At 45.8% G+C, this 25,601-nt stretch overlaps 1 protein-coding gene across 2 annotated transcripts in view; it reads right to left on the bottom strand.

Annotated features, from left to right (window-relative positions):
- Positions 1–3,459: 3,459 nt before the first annotated feature.
- NMNAT3 (nicotinamide nucleotide adenylyltransferase 3) overlaps positions 3,460–25,601 on the bottom strand; it is a 63,070-nt gene continuing 40,928 nt past the window's right edge. Inside the window, exons 2-4 of one of the 2 annotated variants that reach the window (XM_021678742.2) lie at positions 14,938–15,121; positions 10,039–10,121; positions 3,460–3,955 (exon numbers count right to left, since the gene is read on the bottom strand). In XM_021678742.2, coding sequence (XP_021534417.1) covers positions 3,573–3,955; positions 10,039–10,121; positions 14,938–15,121 — 650 coding nt within the window. In that variant the 3' untranslated portion in view covers positions 3,460–3,572. The remainder of the gene's footprint in view (positions 3,956–10,038; positions 10,122–14,937; positions 15,122–25,601) is intronic. The other variant, XM_021678743.2, reaches the window with a different exon arrangement.

The following is a 25,601-nucleotide window of genomic DNA, read 5'->3' as shown; positions in this document are numbered from 1 at the left end:
AAAAAAAGAAGGCTACATGAATCAATGAGACAAAGTAAGAGTCCAGAAATTGAGAGAGATGTGTGTGTGTGCGTGTATGTGCTTACTTTATTATAAAGTAGGTTGTGTTGTGCTTTTTAGAAGGAGACAATGTAAAGGCTCAGCACTGGTGGGAGCCACATGATACAGCCACGAATCAGAAAGATGAGGGCATCTCCTGCAAGCCTAGTTGGGCCTGGTGTCCTGAACCTATGGGGCGGGGGGACAGGGAGATGCTGGTGTGCCAGGATGCCTACTGTGAGGGGCACAGTGCAATAGTGAACCCCTTCCTTAAGGAGTTGATGATGAATCCAGCTCATCATGCTGCTCCTTTTGCCCTCTTCTGCCTCAGGGCCTTTGCATATGTTGTTTATTCTGGCCAAAAGCCCAGCTGCCTCCATCCATCCCCACGTCTTGTGAATTCATCTTTCAGGTCTCAAATCCATCCTCTCTTCCCTGCTCTCTATATTCTGTCATCAGGGAGAATCCCTGATGTTTTATGGAGTCTATGCTTTGTACAATTTTGAAGTCGACTTTTCAGAAAAGGAATAAAAATCATGAATGTGAAATTAGATACCCACATGATTAGGCGCCCTCCCCCACCCCGGGGTATTGGAAAGGGCCCGGGCAAGAGAAGGTCTAGGGCTTCAGTTTCATTAACTTGATGGTGAACCTGGGCCTCTGGCTACAGGGCACGCTGTGTGTTGGCCTTCAGAACTCTCATCCTGGTCTGTAATCAGTTGTTTGGTCATGGGAATATTTGATTCCCCTCCGCCTTCCCACCGGATTGTAAGCTTCACGAGAGGAGAGACCGTCTATTTTATTCATCATTATATTCCTAGTGTCGTCTAGTGATTGGTACATGAGAAGTGCACAAAAAATGATTCAAATAGATGAACCCTGAATTTTGAATCACAAAAGTTATAATCACAAGACTTCTAGCTTCCACTCCTTGAGTCTCCACTTGCCAGGCTGTGGATGTCAGTGTGGAGGGCACAGGACATGCTGAAGCCTCAGCCTGTAAACACACGGGAGAGAAGGCCACTCTGGAGACTGGAGTTGGGGGTGCCTCTGAGTCAAGGGCGTGGCTTCTAATTCCCACCATCAGTAGCACTGTGTCCCCCAGAATAAACACGACTTCCTGAGTGGTGGGAACACCTCTCAAACTAGTCCTTTGTAAGAGGGTAGTATTCTAAAGCTGCTGTCTGCTCAATTGCCCTGTTGAGAAATGCAGGAACCCCTCCTCACGTACATACCCCCACCCCCAGCCATATCCTTAAACCAGTGGGTCTCAACCAGGGTGACTATTTTGTGCCCCAGGGGGCATTTGGCAAGGTCCAGGGGGCATTTTTGTTGTTATATTTAGAGGTGGTGGTGGGTACTCCTAGCACCTAATGGAGAGAGGCTGGGGATGCTGTTCAGCATCCTAATTGCACAGGGAAACCCCTCACAGGAAGGGATGATCTGGCCCAGAATGTCAGTATCACTCAAGTTGAGAAACCCTGCTTCAAACCCATAGGATCCCTCACTACCCCCTTTTTCTGGACATTACAGCTGTGTTCTTTCTATACTCCATATAGAACAGTGGGAAAATGTTGCTCAGAGGGTAAGGTGGAAGATATTCACCAGAGTAATCGTGATGCAATCATATATTTCAATCATATAGTCAGCCTATTGAAAGTAAAGCTAATATTTATTGTAACAGGTACTGTTCTAGGCCCGTACATTGAATGGCTTGGGAATTTTATTAAATTGCAGATTCTGAGTCAGTAGGTCTGGGGTGGAGCCTGAGAGTCTGCATTTCTGTCCAGCTCCCGGGGGACGAAAACACTGCATCCCGCGACCGTGTTTGGGACAGCAAATTTCTTGGCACTTCGGGTACATCAGCAAACAAAACAGAGACCCTCTGCCCTTGGAGAATTTCCAGTGTGGCCGGAAGTGAATTGGACCCAAAGAAGGGTGGGCAGGCTGAAGGAAGGCATTCAGAGTCTCAGGTGATCAGAGCTAGAAGCGAATTGAAAGACTATCTAGTCAAACCGCCGCATTTCAGAGTTTGAGAAACCGAGACTTGCAGTAGGGAAGGGAGCTGGTCCAAATCACACAGCTTGCTGTGGACAAGGCTGTTTGATTCCTATTCCCCTGCATTATCAAGGTTCTTAGAGAGCCCTTGGGGTGCAGAGCGCAGTCAGGGTGGGGAATGGCTAGCAGCATTAGAGGTTGCAGGGGTGGGGGCCTAGGGACCCCCAGTACTCTAGCCCCAGGAAATCCTGATTGCCTACTTTACTCCTGGCTATCAGGGCACCCACAGGAACGCTGGGATATGTTTGGGGAGATAGCAGATTCTTCTGGCTGGCCCTTTGTTTTTCTGCATGACTACATCTGCAGCAAGGACGTACCAGGGTAAAAGTATGGAGAAGTACATTCTGAATGCATTCGGTCATTTGGTGAGCAGGTGTAAAGAGTAAACTCAAACAGAATTAGGCCAATTAAAACCTCTTCTTGAGGAGGAGTGGAATGACAGATCCTGAACACATGTGAAGCTCCTCTTCTCATCCTTTAGGGCCCACCTGAACAGAGCCCTCTGCCCAGAGCTTCAGATTAGAGCACTCTTTGCAGGGTGTTGAAAAGCAGCTGCTTCCTCCACTGCTAGTACCTGGAAATAGAAACTTACATTCCTGTCAGTTGGATTGGAACAGTAGCCAGTTTCAGGGGGTAGCTAAAAAGAAGAGCAACAACTATACATCAGGCATTAAAAATATAACAAAAGGAGAAAAAAGAGACCTTTCATTAGTATTTTTTGATGTCAATTTATTACTTATCCCTTTGCCAATATTCAAACAGGCAGGCGGTCATAAAACATTCAAAAAGTCCTCTAAAACAGCCAAGGCATCTGTTTTACCTCAGTTCCTTTTTAGAAACCTGGAAATCAGGAGCCCTGGCGTTTATAAAAGAAGTGGTGTTAAAGATATCTGCCATATCAAAAATATTGTTTGAGGGTCACTCCTTAGAAAGATTTTAGTTTAAATGGTATCTACAGCTTAGGCAGGCAGACGGTGGTTGAGGGAAGATTCAATGTAAATTGGCAAAGAGCGGCTTCCAAATTTCTGACTCCTCAATTAGTATTATTTTGTTGGAACAAGGCGTTGACAAAGCCCAGTTTGGTAATTAGCGTCCTGTCAAGTCTCTCTAATCAAGACCAGCATGCTGCACCTGGTCCTAGTTAGAAAACGCGTGTGGGCAGTTCTGATCTGACCCTCAGGGGCCCTGCCTGGTGCAGAACTGCCTTCAGTGCACATGCCCGAGTCACCGGTGACCGAATAAGGAGGGCTCTGCAGCGACAGGTTCTGAAAGCTGTCGTCCAGTTCTAGTGACCTGCCACGCCCTCTTAACTAACTGCTTTGAGATGCAGGCACTTGCTCCTTCTCCCAAAAGAAGCTCTCTCTTCCTGGGACAGAAGACTCCTCTGAAATAAACTCATTGCCTAAAAAAAAAAGCCTAAGACCTTAACTGCCCTTTGGTCAGGAGGAGCTCTGTGGCGGAGTGGCTGGCTCTCCCTAGTCTGTCTTCCCTTCATTCCTCTGGGAGCTGCTGTCTTTCCAGGAGCTGTCCCTGGTGTAGAGGTTGTGGTCCTTGATGTAGCTGATGACAGCATCTGGGAGCAGGTACTTCACGCTGTGCCCCTGGCTCAGGGCCCGCCTGATGTACGTGGAGCTGAGCTCATTCTGCACGGGCTCCCTGGCCAGGTGAATGTTGTGCCGATACCTCTGCAGGATGGGCGAGCCCGAGATGTATTCCTTTGGGTTGTGACCTGTCCGGCTCACACACACCATGCCAAACTTCTCCACTATCTCCTGGATGTGCGCGTCTTTCCAGAGGTTGGGGGTCTGGAAGGTCTTCAGGACATCTGCCCCGCAGAGGAGCTTCAGCTCGGGCACAGCTGGAAAAACAAGGGTGGAGCCCGACAAGGTTACAGAAGGGTCACGGCCAGTAAAGATAACATCATATTCCGTTTGAAAATTGCACAAGATGCTTTTCTGGGAATGTACTGGGAACTCAATGTCTGTGTGTTCATGACTGCAAAAAAAGCATGTAAGCGAATCTGAAGCTACTTCAGGGACATACAGTGGTAAGTAACAATTTAATCAAGAAATCTTTTGTTTAATATTGGCAAAGTGCCAAGAAACACACAACAACTTGGGGTTTTTTTGTTTGTTTTTCTCCAGTATTATACCAAAGTCTGTCTGTGGTGGCTGGACCCCCTGGCGGAGTGGTCCAAAGGCGGCTGTGAACCCCGTCTTCTGATAGAAGGTAAAGTTGTAAAATCCCTAGTACCAGCAAGCTGTGGGCCTCAGGCAAGTCACCGCCTTTCTCACAATCTATTTCAGCCCTAACACCTGGTTCTTCTATAAGTAAAATCTCAGCATAAAGGTTCTTTGGATAATCAACAGCTAGTGACCTTTTCATCCGTTTTCAATATAACAAAGCTCTAGAGCAACTGATCAATGTGGATAATCCTTTGGCATTTGTTCTAACAGGATGATGGTTGTGATGATAAAAGGATGCCTAACGTTTACTGGGAGCTCAGTGTGAGCAACATCGCTAAGCGCTTTATGGGTTTAATCTCATTTGATCCTCAGAACAATTTCATGAGGTAGGCGTTACTGTTGTGCGGGGTCTGCGGAGCAGTGTGCGGAGCGGGAAATCTGCCTAAGGTCACTGTCTAGGAGGAGGAGGCAGGATTCAAGCCGGCCAGCCAGCCACCGGGTGGGGTATTTGTAACTGCTGGGCTCTGCCGCCTCCCGCTGGCGGGGAATTGTATATGCATCAGAGCCCAGAAGCCCTTCCTGGATTTTCCTGGCACTCTTCAAGGTCCTGTCCCTTTGGAATGCGCTAATCTGGAAAGGAGAAAAAGCAAGTCCATGCTAGAAGCAGCCACTAGGATCTCCGGTCCTTCTGGATGCCGAGTCTAGTTCCAGTAAATGGCAAAGGCTGTGTTCCTACAGCGCTGGCAGCTCTCAGCACCTTGAAACCTCAGCTGGGAGGGGTTTCAGGGATACCAGCTGCTGGGGAAAGAGCTGATGTAAATGGTCAGTGGAGGCTCCTCTTCTGTGGAAACTTGGAAGGAATCTGGACATGGATCAGAGAGATGAGTTTATAAAGGAGCACCAGACCGGCTGTGGAATGGAAAGTGAGAAACTGGAGGGGTCATGGGGAGGTCTGAATTCAGCCTCAGTCTGGCATGGGCTGCTGTGGGCTGATCCATCCTTCTCTGGGCCTCAGTTTCCCCATCCATGAAACAGTGGGCACTGGACTTGTTTACTGATTTTTGAAGCAGCAGATAAAATTACAGAAACAGACTTTTCAAACACTCTAGCAGCATAATATTGGTATAATGAAATGATACCCAAACATTGATGCATGTATTCATTCATGAATTGTCCATGGTTAAGAACTAGGACTTTAAAGCCAGACACCTTAGATTCAAATCCTGGCTCTGCCATTCAACAGCTGTGTGACCTCAACTTTAAAATGAGCATATTAACAGTACTTATCTCCTAGGATTATTTTATAATTGAATGAGCTTATAAGTATAAAGTACTTAGATCAGTGCTTGGAACAGAGTAAGTGTGATAGGTGTTAACTACCATCCATCCATCCATCCACCCATCCACTAACCCATTCATTGACACATCTATTCAACACTTAGGGAGTATTTTTAAAGTCAATAAAACTGCGTTTAAAAATTATTCAGTAACTCACACTTTTCACTACTTTGGGCTGGTCCCATTGCTCACAACGTACGTGGATTTGGACTATTTTGCATCTGTAAGGTTCTACTCCAGTATCTTATTTATTCAGCCATTGTAATATAGCAAGAAACCAGCTTTTGACCTTTTAAACTAATGGATGATTTTTATGTGCTCTTCCTATGGGGGAGCTTAAACAATGGGCATTTAATTGTAGGGTCTCCTGAGGCCTGGAGCACACCCTCCTCCCATTCCCATGGTCAAAGAACAGAAGATACCCTCTTCCTCTCTCAGTGGATTTTTGTGCAGGCAGTTTCCACACAATGGCTTCAATATTAGACACTGTTTGATTTATTAACAGTGACAGGAATATAATTCACTGTGAGCTCTTGCCTACAGGGGACAAGCGCTCACACCTTCCCATCCCCCAAATCAAAGGCATGTCTGTGGGGTAATGACTTCTGGCAACACGTGCCTTAGACTCCCACTCTGGGCAGTCCTCAGAGACCATTACATAGCTCTTTCAAATCCATTCACATCACTGCTACAAACTCTTCACACTGGGTACTGACTGTCCAAGTATACGTAAGTCTGAGGTGTTGAATAAAGGCTGCCGATTTGTTTCGTCTTAACCACGATGTAGTGACATACATCAGATATCCGTGGGCATTTTGGGGGACAGTGTGCTTTCTTGGAATAGCCACAGGCTTTAAAAGCAGAGATATACATGGAAAGTGAGGGAAGTGCCACCGGTACCTTTTTCTTTGGATGTCCAGTTACTCTTAACTCTTTATATCAAGAACACCCAGCCCTGTGGTCAGTCAGCCCTGGGTTCCAGTTTCAGAGCTGCTGGAAGCCTGGCAGGGTTCTAGCAGCCGGGCTGGCTTCCTCTGCTATAAAATGGGGATGACCTCCTGTGGAAGTTCTGGAAATTGAGTGACAGACTGAATGCAATGTGAATTTGTGGCCATGAAGACACACTCAGGAGTGTGAGACTTCTGGGTGAACAGGACACCAGAGCTGAAGCCAGGTATTAAAGGGAGGCCCCCAATTTAACCAGACAAGGCTACCGTGGAATAGATCAGTGCAAGATGGAATCGGGGGGGGGGGGGGGCTGTGCTTGCTCCGGTTGTGTGGAAAGGGAATCCTCGGAAGGCTGCTGAGCCGTGCTCAGCCTCATCAGCTAAGGGCAGGGACCACCTGCACAAAAGACACACACTGTCGGGCTGTTAGAGGACCAACCGAGGCATCATCCATCCCAAAGTGTCACACCCAAGCAGCCCAGAACTGGGCTGTCTGCATGACTGGGTCAGTCCAAGGAGGACCGAAAATCACAGGAGTGATGGGCAAAGCCAGGCTCTGACTGCCAGAACATGCTGAGCTCAGCCCGTAATCTGCAGTCCCAGAGGAGACGAGCGCGCAATGAAATACACAGCACACAAAAAGGTCCTTTACAAATACGTCACTGTAACATACAAGCCACCTGGTCAGAAGCCAGATTTATGCTGAGGAAGAACTCCACCTTCCTCTTAATTGCTCTAGTGTTATTTTTTTCTCTGATTACAAACGTGAAATCTGTGTCAATTATAAAATGTATGGAAAATACATATTTAAGGTAGAAAACAATTCTGCTTTCTACAAAAACTCAGTATTTTCATGTATTTTGTTTTCTATTGATTTAGAAATGCAAATAGATGTGCAAGTATATTTACATTTTTTAAAATATACTTTATATACACAGGATCATATCCTGATTTTCTTCTACTTACCTCATAAGGCTTTCTCCAAAAACCTTTTGTCTCAATTATTCATACTATGTATACGGAATAATTTACTTAAACATTCCCTTATACTTAAACATGGAGGTTGCTTTTATTTTCTGCTTAAAAACTGCTCTGATAGGGGTGCCTGGGTGGCTCAGTCGTTAGGCGTCTGCCTTTGGCTCAGGTCATGATCCCGGGGTCCTGGGATCGAGCCCCACGTCAGGCTCTCCGCTCGGCGAGAGGCCTGCTTCTCCCTCTCCCACTCCCCCTGCTTGTGTTCCCTCTCTCGCTGTGTCTCTCTCTGTCAAATGAATAAATAAAATCTTTAAAAAAAAAAAAAACTGCTGTGATAAGCATCTTTCTACATAAATCTTTGTCCCAATTTCTAATTATTTCCACAGTCTGATTCCTAGAAGGGAAATATATCAAGCAAAGGACATGAGCATTTTTAAAGCCCCTAATGTATTTTGGTAAATTGAAAAGCCCACTTTTTCATTCAACATAAACTCTATTTTAACAGCTACTTTAGGAGAGAACAAGATGAGCAGGACTCAGGGTCTGAATAGCAAGAAAGGGATAAAGAACAAACTCCCAACATTATAGGGCCAAGCAGAGTAGCCCCTAGAAAGATAAATTTGAAAAGAATGTGGGTGAGCTTTGGCCAAGGGAGGGGAAGAGCCCATCTCCGTGAAAGTAGCTGGTACTAGTTTCACAGGAAGATGGGTCCAACATGGGCCTAATAGGCCAGATAGGTTTTCAAAAGGGGAGTCAAAGGGAAGGGGGAGGAGGGACATCTAGGCAGAGCTGAGGCAGGGATTCTGGAAGCAGGTGCAGAGGGGAAGTATGAGAGGCTGGAAGGCTGTGTGTGGCATCCCTCCCACATCACTAGAGGCTCCCTGCCTGTCACTGGAAGCTCCAGCATTCCCCAGAAGCAAGGAATGCCCAGCACCTATGCGGTTTCCTGCCTTTGTGCCTTGCCCAGCTGCCCCTCTGCCCAGAAATTGCCCCTAATCCCAGATAAGGTACTCTGATCCTATGAGTCTTGGTACTAGGGTCTCCTCCTCCAGGCAGCCTTCCTAATTCATGCCTGGACTCCCCACCATTCACAGCCTGTCTCTAGCCTTAGGTCGGGGGCCGGGGGGTGGGGGCAGGCTATCTTTGTTTTCCACCTGAGTCCAGAGCCCGGCCTGGGGAGGTGATCATCGGTGTCTCTTAACTCTGTAGGAGTAGTTGCTGAGCCAGAGATGCTCCAGAAAGAAGGCAGAGGCTGAGAATGAACGCTGCCTGTGCTCATGACTGGGAGACGGGGGAAGAGAGGCAGACAGACCAGAGGAATACAGTGAACATTGTAAAGCTGATTATATAGGAGATGCTGTAACTCCTCCTTTCTTAAGATTCCTACTCTAGTGCAGTCCCCGCAACTGGCTAGAAAGCAAATCCCAGCGTGCCTGTTAAATATCCAGAGTCCCAGGCCCCATTCCCACTTAGAAGGTGTAGGGTGTTGCCTGGGAATTATTATACACCTTACAGGTGATTCTGCCATGAGTGATCCTTTGACCAGCATTTGGGGACTGCTGCATGAAACCTTTAGGGCCTGGTGGCATTTTTGAGTTCTTTTAGAAGAGCATCTGTGTTCTGGGGGGGGGTGGGGGGGTGGGAGACTGTGTTCTAGGGGGCACCAATATGTGTTGAAAAGGGTCCCATGATTAAAAAGTGATAATGGCCACAAGCTAGTTCCCTTTCTTGGAGAGTCACAATGCACATGATCATAGTAAAGGCTCTGAAAAGTCCTGCAGGAAAGGAACCATTTTAGGTTGGTTTACCTGTGACATTCCTGAGCCCTTCTGATCTGGAACTGGTATCCCATCACCCACAGTTGGGAGACCGGCAGTAGGAAACCCCACAGATGGGCCTGCTGGATTTCAGCCAGGCGGGACCAGTGATTCTCAGACCATGTCACATCCTGCCCTTGCATCACCAGGGGCTCCTGTTTATTGGCATGAGGGGCCTGTGCACTTGACCCCTAGTACCAGGGCTGCCATTAGAGACGGAAGATACTTCGAAGCCACAACTTATAAGATTCTACCAATACCAGGAGTTGACAACAGGGTAGACACCCAGGGTTACAAATTGAAAGGACATTCCATATGGAATGAAATTCCCCTAAAAAGAGGTTTCTGTTTGAGGGTCAGAGTGGCATATTTGTACTCAGAAAGGCTCAGGCTTTTAAAAGAACCCAGCATCACTCACCGGTTTATCCTTGTGTAGCCCTGACTGTAATCCCCGTCACAAGCACAAGTCACGAGGGTAGGTAAACCCCTTTGGAGCAGAAAATCCTAAATTGGCAACCCGATTTACAAGGGATGGTGGCGGATTGTTGAATTTGACCTTTCAACCTGGGAAGTGCCACCACCCCCAGGCAGGCCTCAGAATCCTTATCCGTGCTTGGGAGTGGGTCCGGTGAATCCTTGACCTTTCCCCCTCCCAGGGACAAGAGGGTCCGCACCCACCTGTGGGGGCCACGGAGCGAGCCCTGCCGTGGTCCTGGCCTTCCGTCTGGGGCAGAGATCTGAGCAGTTCATTGTGATGATGCCTGCATTGCAAACACACGGGCTCAGGGTGTGTCCGTCCCCCCCAAAGCCACCCGGGGGTCTCAGTTTTCAACTCTCCACCTGCTTTTGTCCATTTGAGGTAGGTAGCTTGTTCCACAAATGTTTGTGGGGGGCCTACTATGTGCTGGGGGCTGGGATGGAAAGCGGATGCGATAGGGTCCTCTTGGCCATCCACTGCCTTCTGTGAGCCCGGGTGGAAGGGGGAAATGAGCATAGTTTTACTTTTTTAACATTTGTCTTTTAATACCTCACTTAAAAAAAAGTTGAGTAGAGATTAAGGACATGGGCTATGAGAATCAGACAGACCTGAGTTCAAAATAAAACCTTTCTTTTGTAAAGCCAGGATAATGCCTACCTTAGGTGAGTGAGCTACTACAGTGCGTGGCCCACAGCTCACTAGTATTTCAGGACTCCACGGGGTGAGAACCAAGAGTCTGGCTTGGAGCCAGGCTGCCTGGGCTGAATCCTGGCTCCCCCACAGCCCAGCTGGGTGACCCCGGGGTGGGGGAAGGGGGGCAGTCAACAGGTCTCTGTGCAGATGGTTCAGCACCTGCATCATGAGGAATAGTGATCGTGTGTGCCTCTCAGAGAGGTCACGAGGACTGAAGGAGTTTGTATGCAAAGTGCACTGAACAGTGGGCAGGACGGAGCAAGTCTCATTTGGTGTTAGCATTTCAGATCTGGTTAGACTTACGCCATCTCCGCCTAGCTCTTTTAGCAATCAGTGTGCAAATCAAGACATACCTGATCCAACACAGGTAGTCACGTCTTGTATCAATGCAATCTTCCACCTTCCACCTACTGAATTGTACATTTACAAGAGCTGTGTTTGGGAGGAGGCAGTGCCTGGTAGGAAAAGCAGGTGCTTTGCAGCTAGACTCGGTGGGTTTGAGTTTAGGTTTTCTTGGCTGTATGACCTTGGATAAGTCACTGACACTTTCAGAGCTTCACTGACCTCATCTGTTTATTGGTCATCGTGGAAGCTAATGCCGACCTCCCTGCCAAGCATCGCCAGACCGTGAAAGCGCTTCTATCCTGCCAAATGCTGTGGCCCAGTGCTGATTATCACCAGGCAAAGGCACAGTGTAAAGGTTAAGCTTTAGAATTAGACTGCATGGTTGGAATTCTGCTTCCAACTAGTAGCTGTGGAATCTTGGTGGGCTCCTTAAGTAATCTGCCTCCAGTTTCCTCATCTGTAGAATGGGGGATGATGACTGCACCCACCCGTTAAGCACTGAGGATTCATGGAGAGGCTTAGCTCTGGCCCATCCACAGAAAGGGCCCAATCAATATTAGCTGTTCTTCTGTGAACTGTGAGCTCGTTTAATTCATCCTTATATTCTTAGTCCTCAGGAACTGCTTACCTTAAGTCAGCTGAATTCAGGAACAATGGAAGGAGTGGACGGATAAATACATTTAAGTCTGGTCCAAAGTCCTTCCTGATGATCTCAGAGACTCAGTCGAGTCTTCTTAGGACCTAGCTGGACTCTGTGTTTCCATTATTGTCTGCTTTGGTTTTGGTAAGCTTCAAGTCTGAGGATTCGCTCCTGAGTTAGTCTGGAATCTCGCATCAGACTGAAGTAGGTGTGAGTCTCACCTCTTACTTTCTAACTGTAGGACTCTGCGGATGTTACTGACCCTTTCAGAGCCTCCATTTCCCCATCTGTAAAATGGGACTAAACCCACCTACTTCTCAGAGTTGCTGAGGTAACTAGATGTTACCTACCTGAAAAAGCCTGGCACAAACAGGTGATCAATAAAGGTGGTGACTGTCATTTTATTTTACTTACCTTGAAGCTCCTACTTCAAGTTGACCCTACTTTGAATATTAGCTGGCTCTCTGAACTCTGATGTATGAATAATTATTTTCCTCACTGACCTCCACTCGGCCTCTGTGGGGCAGTGGCCATGGCTTCCTCTTGTTGTCTGCCTGAGTGGTACCCCGGTGTGCCTAGTAGCCCTGGGCCTGAGGGCTGACCCTGGGAATGAGTTCTCTCGTCCTCCGCAGCCCCACAGGTCTCCAGGGATGCCTGGTCAAAGGGTCACTGTGGCAGGAACAAAGTCAGCCCCACTGTGCCCGCCCCCCCCGTAGATCACTGGTTTGAAAAGGACCATAAACATGGCTTCAGAGTCAGACCTGGCTCTACCACTCCCTTATTTGTTTTGTGACTTTGATGAACTTAGCCTCTCCGAACCTGTTTCTTCATCTGTAAAAGGAGGACAGCATAAGATCATGCTTGCAAAGGGGTACGTGACACGACAGTAGTGATGGTGATGATGATGGACCACATCAAATGGCGTTGTGACTAATGACCTCCCCCCACAGCGTGGGGAGAAGGTGAGCAAAATAAGTTATCAAATGTCCTAAAAGCATGAAGCTGGCCTAGATTAAAAAAAAAAATTAGAGTAAAAATAAGCAACTGATAAAGAGAAAAAGAATCCTCAATGAACCCTACTGTGAATTTACTTCATAGTGACATTTATCATAGTGACACTGTCTCTATCAGGAAGATATTAAATGGAGCAAAGGGTGGGGTGGATTACTCCCATGCTTCTAAAATCACCTAACTTTACAATTACCAGATTTTCAATCTTAAATGCTTTTGGCAATTTTAGGAAAACATTAGCTATCAAATTTTCTAATTTTTCTAAATACTGAAAAAATGGAATCACTTATCTGGCAAAACTGTGTTGTCTATTTGTATAATCAGTGGATTTTCGACCTTGGCTGCACAAAATAAATCATTTGGAAACCTTTAAAAAAATACCCATGCCTAGACCCCACCCTCAAATCATAATCTCTGAGGGCAGGTGGCAGGGGTGGCAGGGGAGGGAGATGAGCATTTTAAAAGAGCTTCCCATGTGATTCCTACAGCCAGGGCCCACTGGTTTGGATACTGTTGGTACTAATCATAAACCTGATTCACATACTTTGTGACTGAGGCTGTGGCCTCAATCCCGGCCACGCATTAGAATCACCAGGAGGCCCTTAAAAATTCTGATGCCCCACTCCAGACCAATGACATCCCAGTCTCTGGGATGAGACTCAGGCTTCGGTACTTTTGAAAGCTCTCTAGGTGATTCAGGGTGCAGCCAGGGCTGAGAAGCACTGAACTAAAGCATAGAGGAAAAAAAGAAAAAGAAAGTGTTCAGTAAAATCTTAGCTCACACCTTCATTTTGCAACAGAAGCAGTGACAATATTATGTAGTTCTGTGGTTGGTTCCTTTTTATCCAGGAATGGCTTATCTGTTTTGAGGATAAATTACGGGCCAGTGTTAGGGATGAAGGGAAGGTAGCTAAGGTTATGAAGCCCCTACCATAAACCAGGTATTTTGCCCACATCATCCCATTTAATTCAGGCAGTACCTCAGATTAGGAGGTGGTGTCATTCTCGTTTTATTAGGTGAGGAACTGAGGCTCAGAGAGGCTAACTCACTTACATCAAGTCACTGAGCTAGTAAACTGGGCTCCAAAATCTGGGCCCTAGGCCACACTGCCTCTCACAGGGTGGAGGAGGAAAGCGTCTTTGTGACTACATACTAAAGCTAAATGATTTGCTGGATTTGTGTGTCTTCCCCTCTGCTATCCTTGATAGATGAGGGCTGGCTATATTGCTTGTTCTGAAGGGATGATCTAGGTGTAAATTTATTCTTTATATTAAAAAAAAGTGCATGTATTCTAACAATCATTTCATATTTGCTCTTCTTAATTTGGCGAGAGGCTCTGAAGTAGCACTGAATTGCTGAATGCTTCTAGCTGGTTCTTTCCCAAGAAAAAGGCAAATAATCAGAGCCAAGATATGTAACTAAATGTTTACCTTTACTATGAGAAAAAGGTAAACAGTTTTCAACCAAGTGACTGTGAAGATGAGTAAAAAATGAAAACCTAAATCGATTTATGATGAACAGGCCTGCCAATTATTGGACCTTGTCCCTCGGGTTTCCTGTGCCCTGACAGTCCTACTGCTTTCAAAGAGATAGAAGACACAAGCCCCAAGTTTGCAGTCCCTTCAGCGGAGTAGGCCCGAAGTTAGTGACAGGCAGCCCCACCTCCCCGTCCCCTCTGACCTCCAGGCTGGGCGGGGCTTCCTGCTCCTCCAGCAAACTCCCAGGACCCTTTCCCAGACACAAGTCAGTGACCCACTGCCCCAACATGCAGGGCTCCCAGGGCTTTTAAAAGCCAATTACTTCTCCTGGGTGCTGACAGCAGTTCCAAAAGAAAAAGATCCTGAGCAACTTTCTAGATGTATAGCCTTTTTTTTTTTTCAATTTTACATAAAAGTTGAGATTTATAGAGCCCAGGATTTGTACAATTAGAAAAGATGGCTTATGATGTAGATGCAGTTTTCAACCTAGTCAATGATGTCAATGATAGAAGGTCCCACTTAGTGAATGTCTTAGGAGTTCTAGGACAGGAAAGTTCTTTACATTTAAAAAGTCCTCATTAGGTTTTATTGTCCCCATTTTGCACGTGAGAAATGCGTCTCAGAGAAGTATGCGCCTAGTCTCACAGCTACTAGGTGGTCGCCCTGGAGCCCAAGGAGACAGCCCTCTGAAACAAGATGGGCGTTTCCAGAAAGTGCTTCCCGAAGGGCAGTGGGTTGTGATTGTTTTCACTCAGGCCCTCTTTGAGAGTAGGTCTGTGGGTCGGTCTCCGTCTGAGAGGAAGCATCCGGGATTTTGGCTGAGAAAGCCTGGCTGAAGCCCCACTTCATACCTGGTCCCTACTCTCACCCACTGGGCTCTGCAGATGTGTCCCGTGGGCCCTGGTCACCACACAAAGCATGCCCACTGTACCTCAGCACCTTCACTGTCTCCATCCACTGCACCTGCTCACTCTCCCAGGGGTCCACCCGGACCCAGTCGGACGTCTGCAGGGCCAGCCGGGCCATGGCCACCCGGTGGTGGGCAGCCACGAGGTCTTGCTTCCTGTAGTTGTCGTTGACAGGAGAGATGATACCCCCGATCACCTGGTACATTCCTAGGCAAGGGAGAGCAGTGGTGTGTGGTATGTGCCAACGCTGAGTACCTGGCCGCCTGAATTCAGGCAGGTGCGAAACTTTCTGGGCCTCATCCTGAGTGGGAGCAGACTTGGGCATTCTCTCCTGCTGGGCCAGCTCCCTCAGCAAGGGTAAATGCTGCCCCAGGGACCACGTGCTTCTCCAGTTGACCCCGAGTCATACTTCTCCTGAGAGCAAAGCTGTGAGGATGTGGCCAGACAAGGTGCCCAGATAGCAGTGCGGACAGTTAGGGCCAGAATATGGTGGAGGCACATCAGGACCTCCTCCTGCACAGGACTTAACAGTGGCATTATCATCCTCTAGTCATGTATGGGACAACAGTGACATGCAGTTTCTTATACCCAAATAGGGGGTCTTGTGAATCAAAGATGAAGGGATGGGATGGCGCATGGACCAGGTAGGTGGGAGGTGGGAAGGAGATGGGAAGTGGTGGGTCTAGGAGGAATGGGAAGGCCAACGTTGGGAAAGATGTGGGTTGTGCTGGTAAGTGATGCGGTATGGCTCAGGGACTGGAGAATGGAACACTTTAATTCAGAGCTATAGTGACACCGTGGAAGCTACAGAGAAACAACATGGAAAAGAGTCTGAACAGGACCCCAAAAGCCTTGGGTGGGGGCTCCAGCTCCATCACTCCCTAGTGCACCCTCAGCAATTACCAACCTATCTGGAAAAATAAAATATTTAGTCATTTGCACTTCAGTTTTCCTGTATGTGAAATGGGATCATACCTGCTTGGCAGGACCTTGTGCTAAGGAGAGAGATTAGGGAATCCTTATGTAGTGGGATGATATTTTATTTAGGATGTGATATATTTTTTAAAATTGTATTATAAATATAACATGCACATAAAAGAACCCAAAACACATATGGGTTGACAGAGTTATAAAGTATATCCTGCTTTCATCATCACCTAGCTTAAGATACAAGCACTTCAGGCACACCAGATGTTCCTACCACAAGCCTCACTCGGACTTTTATAATATTCATTCTCTTTCCTTTATAGCTTTACCATGTATTTATGTAGCCTTAAAAAACAGATTCATTTGCCTTCTGAAACTTTTATAAATGGAATCAGACTGAATATATTCCTTTGTTCGGCCTTTTTCACTTTACATAAATAAAATTCATGTAATCCAACCAGTTTTATTGCTGCATAACCTTCCATTGCAAGATTATATACTAAATAATTGATCTCTTTTACTGTTGATGGACTTGGTTTGAGTCTGGTTTTGGACAATTACAAACTGCGCTGCTATGGACAGCCTTCCGTAAGTCTCCTGTGCACGCACACGCCAGCATGCATTTCTTAGGACACACATCCAAGACTGGACCTGCTGAGTCATAGGGCAGGTGTGTCTGCACCTTTACTAGATAATGCTGGACCGTTTTCCAAAATGGTTGCAGCTCTTTACCCTCCAACCAGCCATGTAGGAGAGTTTTATTTGCTCCAGGCCATGCCACACGAGGTTATGGTCAGGGTCTTCTCAATCTGAGAGATGTGAAATTACATCTCATTGTTGTTTTAAAGTTCATTTTCCTGCTTACTAGTGAGGCTGAGCATTTATTCATATATATTATTAAGCATTCAGGCTTAAATTTTTTGTGAAGTGCCTGTTCAAATCTTTCCCCCATATTTTGGGTTGTCTGCTTTTTTATCATTGATTCGTAGAGTTCCTTACATATTCTACATGCTAGCCTTTTATTGGTTGGTTCTATGAGTCATAAATACCCTCTTGTTTTATGGCTTGCCTTATTTTTTTATGGAATCCTTTGAAAATGGAAAAAAAAAAGGAAAACGAAACTTCTTAATTTTAATGTAGTTGGGTTGGGTTGTTAGTTTTTTCCTTTACGGCCAGTGAATTTTGTGTTATGAAGACATTTTCCTACATTATCTCATAAAAGGTTTATAGTTTTGTTTTTTCACATTTGGGTCTTTGTGCACGATGTGAATCCTATTAAGTTATTTTTCATTTGGATAGTCAATTATTCCAGCAATGTTTGCCAAAAAGCCCCCGTCCACCCTGCTGCTATGCTCTGCCACCCGTGTGTCGAACGTCAAGTGTTCACCTGTTTAAGGGGCCTGCTTCTCTGCTGTTCTGTTCTTTGCTCTATTTGCCTGGCCCTGTGCAACATCACACTGCTTGGCTCAATATAGCTTTATTACACATCTTGATATCTGGTTAAGCAAATCCTCCCACCTGGCTCTTCTTCAAGAGTGTCTTGGCAATTCTTGATTTTTTGTATTTTCCATATAAATTTTATTTATTTATTTATTTTTAATTAATTTATTTTTTTTTTAAAGATTTTATTTATTTATTCATGAGAGACAGAGAGAGAGACAGAGGCAGAGGGAGAAGCAGGCTCCCCGCGGAGCAGGGAGCCCGATGCGGGACTCGATCCCAGGACGCTGGGATCATGACCTGAGCCGAAGGCAGATGCTTAACCGACTGAGCCACCCAGGCGTCCCTCCATATAAATTTTAGAACGAGCTTGTCAAATTCCACAAATGAAACACCTCTCCTTGCCCCTGCCCCACCCCCAAAAAAACCTGCTGAAATTCGGATAGGAATTGAACTGAATTTGTAATTTAATTTACGGAGAACTCATGTCTTTACAATTTTTTTTTTTTTTTTAAAGATTTTATTTATTTGAGACAGAGAGAATGAGAGAGAGAGAGAGAGCACATGAGAGGGGGGAGGGTCAGAGGGAGAAGCAGGCTCCCAGCCAAGCAGGGAGCCCGATGCGGGACTCGATCCAGGGACTCCAGGATCATGACCTGAGCCGAAGGCAGTCGCTTAACCAACTGAGCCACCCAGGCACCCCATGTCTTTACAATTTTTAACCTTCCAATCCACAAGCATGGTATATCTTTCCATTTGTTTAGATCTTCTTAAATATTCCTAAATAAAGTTTTACAGTTTTCTTATAGAGAGCCTAAACATCTTTTCTAAGACTTATTCCCATTCCTCCTATAAGTGGCATTTAAAAAATACTTTTTATCCTGTTTGTTGCTAATATATAGAGATATGATTTAGGCACCCTGGATGCATATCTAGTAACCTTGCTAAACTCTCTTATTCTAGTATCTGTAGTCTTTTGAATCTTGTGTCCAAAATATACCATCTGAAAATACTGACAAATTTGCTGTATTTTCAGTCCCTCTGCCTTTTATTTGTTTTTCTCGTTGCACCATTGAAGACCTCTAGCATGATGCTTAATAGAGGTGGTGTTAGCGGGCCTCCTGGCCTTATTGCAACTATCAGAGGAAAAGCTCTTGAGTGTCACTAGTACATACGATGTCTGCTGCAAGTTTTCTGTAGCTAGCCTTTGGCAGTTGTGGCAGAGACTATGCCCTGTGTCCATTAAAACTCCTCCCCCACCCCCCCCACCCCCCACTTTCTGGGCACACTGGAAGCTAATATATCTGTTCTTCTTGAAATTAGGTTTATGTGATCTCACTGAGCTGTAGTCAACGGGATGTGGGTGAAAGTGATGTACGGCCCATCTAGACTTGGCCATAAAAACTCTCGCTGACCCTCCTACTCTTCTATAGTGAGTCTGAAAGCTATAATTAAGGAGGCAAAGCCATGGGTGGGACCTACTAGGATTCCTGAGACACAGCTGGGCAGGGAATTGCCCTGTAGCTCTTCAGGATCTACATGGGGTTTATCTGATGAGAGAGAAATGTTCTTTAATGTGCTAAGCTCTTAAAATTGGGGCATTTGTTATGGTAGACTAACCTGGTCTATCCTGACAAATAGGTTACTTTAAGACACATTCCCGGCTATTCCCCGTTTAAGAGCTTTTGTCATAAAGGAATTCAAACGTTTTCTCTGCCAACTCTTGAAATGACAGTGTGATTTTTATGTGATTTTTGACTACTTGCGGGTCAAGGCCCCTGACTAATCATTTGTTGGGGGGGCTCCCCCGGGCATCAGATAGATATGCCCTTCTCCAGAGAAGCTTCATGTTTCTGTTTCCCAGGTCCCTGGAGTTATTAAAAGTCATGGATGACCTTAAATGAAGTTGTCGACTTAAGCTTCTTTGACTAATTCAGGCAAGGGGCTGCAAATCTGAGCAAAGGCTGATGTGTGGCCATTTCTTCCTATTGGTATTTCATCCTTGCCTTTTTCTTCTTCGGCTTGCCATAGTACCAAGCCTTTGACTTGTTTCTTTGTTGGCTTGTATGGCCACTGATTCAAAGCTTAAGTGAGCAGTACTGGCAAGTGCCCACGGGGCCATCAGTGGTTCTGATGTTCTAAGAGCCTGCTTACTTACCTCCCTAGTTACAGATGTTTGTCTCTCAGCTGGTCTGAGACATCCCCATTTTTTGGCTTTAACAGTGAGATCTGAAAAATGTTCTACCTACCATTTATTTTTGTTTTTAGTGGGAGAGTTGATCCCAGGAAGGCAGCCTGACACCACCCCCCTCCCCAACATACCCACACCTGCCCGGAAGCTGAGAGTTCTCTGATGCATTTTTCCAGTCCTGGTAAACCTGGCTGCCTTGGGCCCCTCCTTCCTGGAGGTGGAGGCATCCACTGTACCAGGGGGATGACAGAACCAGCTGAGAGTAAGGAAAGAACGTTCATCTTTCAACTTCCAGAAACTGGTTCCTAAAACTCATTTCAGAGAATACTGGTGAAGGTTAGAATCAGGGTTTGTTCAGAAAGATTTATCTAAGTTTTAAAAGTCACGTTAACAAATACCAAGAATCAGAGTCTAGGGAGTGAGAGCACACAGTTTTACTAAAATCCACAGAGTAGTAAGGAGAGAATATGAAAGTGGAAAGGAAAAGCCCCTCTGGGAGCTGGGCTGGGGTGGGTGGAGGAATGAGCAGCAGGCATCAGGAAGAACCTGGTAGGAAAGGTTTGTGGTGACCAAGCGTTTAGACCCAAGTTGAGACCTGCTCCCTACACCCTCTTACCCTTTGGAGACAAAGCCTCGTGTTGTGTTGGGTGAGGGAGGGCATAGTTAAGAGGCTTAGTTAGTTTTGGGAACCGCAGAGCAGGCGGCTGGTATTTTGCTTCCCACTTGGAATTCTAGGAGGAGACCATCTTGCTCTGGGCCCACAGAGCATCAGTGCAGTAGAAATGGCAGTGTGGCATGCACGGGCAGAGAGGCCTTCAGGAAACATCCCCTCCCCTGCCTTCAGCGGGGCATGGTGGACATCCATAGAAATCCCCAAGGCTCTTTGAGAGGAGGAGTGAAAGAGGCTGAGGATGAACAGTCAGCTGGGCTACTTTGGGGGTGGGGTGGGGTGGTGGTCGGTAGGGGGTACAGGGTGTCCAGGGCAAAGCCAGGGACCGTGCCGGTGTTAGAACCAGGGAGAGCCCAGGCATGGGCCCAGACAGCAGTGGTGGTGGTGCCTTAGCCAGGAGAGGCTGGGGGCACTTCGGTAGTGGAGGCAGAGAGGATAGAGGCCAGGGCCCAAGACCCAGGGCACGTCTCTCAGCTGGAGGGCATTCAGGGCCAGGTGCCCCCTTTCAGATGCTAGGATAATAGACCACGTATGATGCTTAATTCACTTTTGGGGAAGTAGGCAGCAAAAGATTAACTTGATTAAAAATTGACCTGTAACAGAATGAGTTTAAAATCAGAAGACAGTTACCTTGAAGTGGCAAATTTTTTCACCATTCATGGAAATGGTGGCTTAAGAGCAAGGTGAGTGTTACAGAAAGCAAAGTAAGTTCTAGTCTGCATATCTGCAGTATCTGAGTCCCATATTATGCACGGGATATGATCCTTTTCTTTTCCACTTTAAAAAAAGGGGAGGCTAACTTCTGTGGAGTGCCCACTTTCTTGGGCAATTGACATACATTTAACTTGCACATTAATCTCTGTTTGGAGGGACAGGGTGGGGCACCAGGGAGCCCTCCAGGCAGCTCTGCTAGGCACCTTGGAGACTCAGGTGTCGCCTTTGATGGTTTGGCTCATCTTGACAGGGCAGGTGGTACAAGGAGAGATCAATGCTTTGTTATAGTACCCAGGAGAGGAGAGTCCATAAAAAGAACAATTTGGGCTAAAATTCCTTCTTGCCCTCCAAATGGTCATGAGCTCAAGCCTCTTCCCTTTCCCACAATCCCTGTGTTACCTCTCACATGCCCCCCTTTCTCCCTAGGTAGATGCAGGTCCTTCTCCGGTGGCCCCACTGCTGCCCAGACACACCTCCATTATAGCCATTTATATAGTAAAGATCTGTTTGTCTTTCCCATGAGACTGATAGCTCTCGAAGGACATGAACCTGACTTTTAATTCTGAGTAACATGACCAGCACGTCTCTTAGTACGAGGCTCTAGTGTCCTTGCTTTGGGGTTACCATAGCAATAGATGACTGTGATTTTAACATAGTGGAGAGAATTCCTTGTTTATCTCCACCCCTGTTCTAATAAAATGGCAATGAAGGAATAAAATACATACGAAATCACAAGGGCAAAAAGAACGGGAAAGAGACAACAATGGATGGGAAAGGTTAACATAATTTTGGAAGCTGGAGAGCTGATGCACAACGGTTAACAATCAGAGTCTGCAGGCAGCCAAGGAGGTAAGAGGCAAGGTGCCTTGCGTGGCAGAAGCATGGAGTGGGTCAGGAAAGGAGAACGGGGTGCCACAGGGCCCGAACACAGGAGGACCAGTTCAGAGTTTGCCTAAGGAGCCCTGAGATCCAATCACTAACCCATTTTCCCATCCTGGCAGGAGGCTGAATGTCTGCTTTCTGCCGAGGTTGGACCAGAGAGACCTTTGCCTCCCAGATACAGGCACAGGGCAGAGGAGGGAGAAATACCATCCTTACGACAGGAAGATCAAGTCTGGCTTCCAGAAGAGCAGTCCCACTCAGGAGAAGACGTCTACAGATCCTCACATTTAGGGGTCTTGGACCCAGGGCCTGATCATATGGCCACAAGGCCCGCCAGCTTCACCCATATACTCAGAGCTTCCTGCCAGCATTTAGGGCCTGATCTGCGAATATGAGCAGACAGTCTAAGAGACAAATTTTAGAAAAGTGCTGACTATGAAAGAGAGACCAAAACCATCAACAGGAGGAAAGGAACTTGGAGGACACAAAGGCAATCGATGCAGACAGCAAAAGGAAATTTCAAAAATCTCCAAATAGTATTGTCAGGAGGATAAGAAATGAGTGGGATGCTCTCAAAGGGGCAGTCAGAAATCAGGAAGAAACTTTTAGAAATTGAAAAATATCCACTCATTCAACAATATTCACCCACTGCCCGTTCCATGTCGGGTACTGTGCTAGGTTCTGGGGACATACAGGGTGACGAAGCAGACCAATTCCTGTCTTTGTGGAACATTCTGGTGGGTGACGGCGGCAATAAAGTCAGTGGAAGAATTGGAAGATGACTTTGAGGAAATTATACGCCAGTAAGATACAATTAGAGGATTGACCCTGAAGTCCAACAACTAGGTAACAACTCTCTGCAAGAGAACAGAGGGAGGAAAACATCAAAGAAATAATATATTTTCCCAGACTAGAAGGGCATAAGTTTTCAGGACTGAATACCCTCTGAGTGCACTTTGAAGGAAAGAAAGCGCACACACTGGCAGACCATCAGAAAACTTCAGACCATCAGATTTAATGAGAAGATTCCAAAAGTTTCCAGAGAGAAAACCAGAGGTCGAACACACAGGACTGGGACGCAGGACAGACCTGGATTTCTCAACAGCAATTCTGGGATCCAGAAGGCAGTGGGGCAAAGCCTTTAAAATGTGAAAGGAAAATTATTTCCAACCTCGAATTCTCTATTCAGGCAAACAACCAGTTAGAACAGGGGTCAGCAAGATTTTCCTATTAAGGGACAGGTAGCAAAGAGTTTAGGCTTTGTGAGTCATGTACAGTCTTTGTTGCATATTCCTTTTTTTTTTTTTTAAACAACCCTTTTAAAACGTAAAACAAGAGGAAAAAAAAAAAGCCCTACTGTTAGCTCACAGAAAGAAGGAAAACAGACTATGGACCAGAGTTGGCCCATGGGCTGTGGTTTACTGACCTCTGAATTGGAGCGTGCAATAAAGTTGTGTTCATATATGCAAGGTCTCAAAAACTTACCTCCCATAGCTCCTTTCTCAGAAAGATGCAGCAGGATGCGCTCCCCCAAAACAGGAGTAGACCAAGAAAAGCTGAAGGCCCAGGATCCAAGAAATCCAAGATCCTGCCACACCAGGAAACAGGCAAAGGGAATCCCCAGGGAAACAGTGAAGGGAAATCTCAGATGAGAGCGCTGCAGCGGCACAGAGAGCTCGCCGTCCAGAAGGAGCCAGAGGACCCCGGCAAGGGTACGAGCAGAATCAAAATGGGACAGATTACATGATGAGTCTATGTATACAAAGATGAGTTTTGAAGATCTTTTGGAAAATTTGGGACTGAATTAGTGATAGGTCTAAGGAACATAAGGAAACAAATAAATGAAGTAATAATTAGCTCCAGGAAGAACCAAAGTTTGCACGGGATGCAATGCAATCATAGTGTGCCATACGGCTTAGTTAATGACATTTACGCAGACATAAATGTAAACAATATTACTTCAGCCCAGAGTCATGAGCTAATCAATTTGGGAGCATGTGGTGGAGGTGAAGTGTGAGGGTAAGGGTGTGAGAGAGCTAAATCTTCCTTTTTCATAATTGGAAGCCAACAGATAATATCTAAATCTGAAAAACCAAGAAACACAGTATAAGCTTATTATATAAAAATAGACAAATACTAGAGAAAACGGCTGAAAAAGTCAAACACAACTGCTCTAGGAACCAGGAATCAGGGGTAGGGAGTTACCATAAGCCTTACAGCAACCTAACTTCTATCGTATATATATCTATAAATACAGAAAATTAGTTTAAAATGAACACACTTTGTAGAAACATTTCAGTATACTGAAAAGTATAAAGAAATAAAAAATCAACAAAACATATCCAAGAAGTTAATATTGTTTATATTTTGGTTAATTGCCTTTTTCTTCTATGTTTTTCTTCATATAATGTAAATTCAATTTTTGTATCTTCTTTATTTAGATTCTATCATTAGCATTCTTCTTGGCCATGAGCACTCTTGAAAACACCATTTTTAATGGCTGTATAATAAGATCATATATGTATATGTATATATATATGTGGTGTGCTTGAATCAATATATTGTGACCATCTTTGTAGATCTTAGTTGCAATTTTTAGATACACTTTTAAGATAAATTACTAGAAAGGAAAATTACTGGCTTGAACATTTTGGGGGCTTTTGCTACATCTTGCTGAACTGCTTTTCAGAAATTGTGAACAAGGGGAGAGGGCCACCCACATGGAATGAGAGAACCCACCTCACCCCATACTGGCTAGTGCTGGGATTACTCATTTAAAAACATCTTTGCCAATCTGCAGGAACTTTTTGTGGTTTAAAATTTGCCTTTAGGATGATTTGTGTGATTTTAATGACTTAGTAGACATTTGTGCTTCTCTGGCTGTGAACCACCTGTTGTTCATAGTCATTGTTCCTTTGTCTTTTTATGTGTATGAACTCTTTTTAACAAATGGTTTGCTGCACTCAGCTGGTGCTCAGCAAGTGTTGCCCTGGTGGGTCTGCTGGCACCGCATAGAGAGGATTCTCCACCACATCCTGGACCTCTTCCCCAACTCCGGGAATTCAGTCTGGGTTTTCAATCAACTAAGACTCTCCACATCCTTGTGAAGTAAAGCCTCAACGGGTCCTCTCCGGGATGCTTCCATCATTTCTCTGAGTACTGTGCCTCTGCCCCCCCCTTGCTTGCATCAGTTCCTTATCTCCTCTTACAATTTTCGGATCCTTATCTTTTTCTTGAGTTCTGGAAGAATCCCTCGGACTGGTGTTCTCATTCTCTATTCAGTTGCCAGAAATCGCCTCCCTGCAGCTTCGGCTCCACTGAGTGCTAATTTGCCAAAATGTCTTTCATCCCAAATGCCCTTCACTGTCCTCAGACTGCTGCTTCTCCTGACACGCTGCTCTTCTGCTGTGCTTGCGTTTTTCTCGTGAAGCTCATGGAGGACCAGAAATTCAGTAATTTTATCTTCCTACGTAGAGGGCGTCCCCTTGGCCAGAATCTGTAGGCTGGGACCATCTTTCGAAGGGCAGTTCTTTTCATATGACCTGTTCCTTTTCACTGACTGGTTTGCTGCCTCTGGAAAGGTCTATCTGTCCTGTATGGGCTGCTGGGCAGCCCTGTCAGAGTCTGGGTAGGTTCCTCCTTCATTATTTTATTCACAGCAAAAGGATAAAGGCAACATTTAGGTTTACTGTGATTTTTCTTTGCATCTCAGAAATGCACTTGCTTGTGTAGTGCAAGGAGGGAACTAAAGGTCAAAGGAAACATTGGTGGGGAATTCCCCCCCTTCTAAGGTTTATCTAGTATTTTTTTTATTTTTTAGATTTTATTTATTTATTTGAGAGGGAGAGAGAAAGAGCTAACAA

This window comes from Neomonachus schauinslandi, chromosome 1 (assembly GCF_002201575.2).
Source record: "Neomonachus schauinslandi chromosome 1, ASM220157v2, whole genome shotgun sequence".
Taxonomy (NCBI): Eukaryota; Metazoa; Chordata; class Mammalia; order Carnivora; family Phocidae; genus Neomonachus; species Neomonachus schauinslandi.
This window is presented reverse-complemented; position numbering and strand designations above follow the sequence as displayed.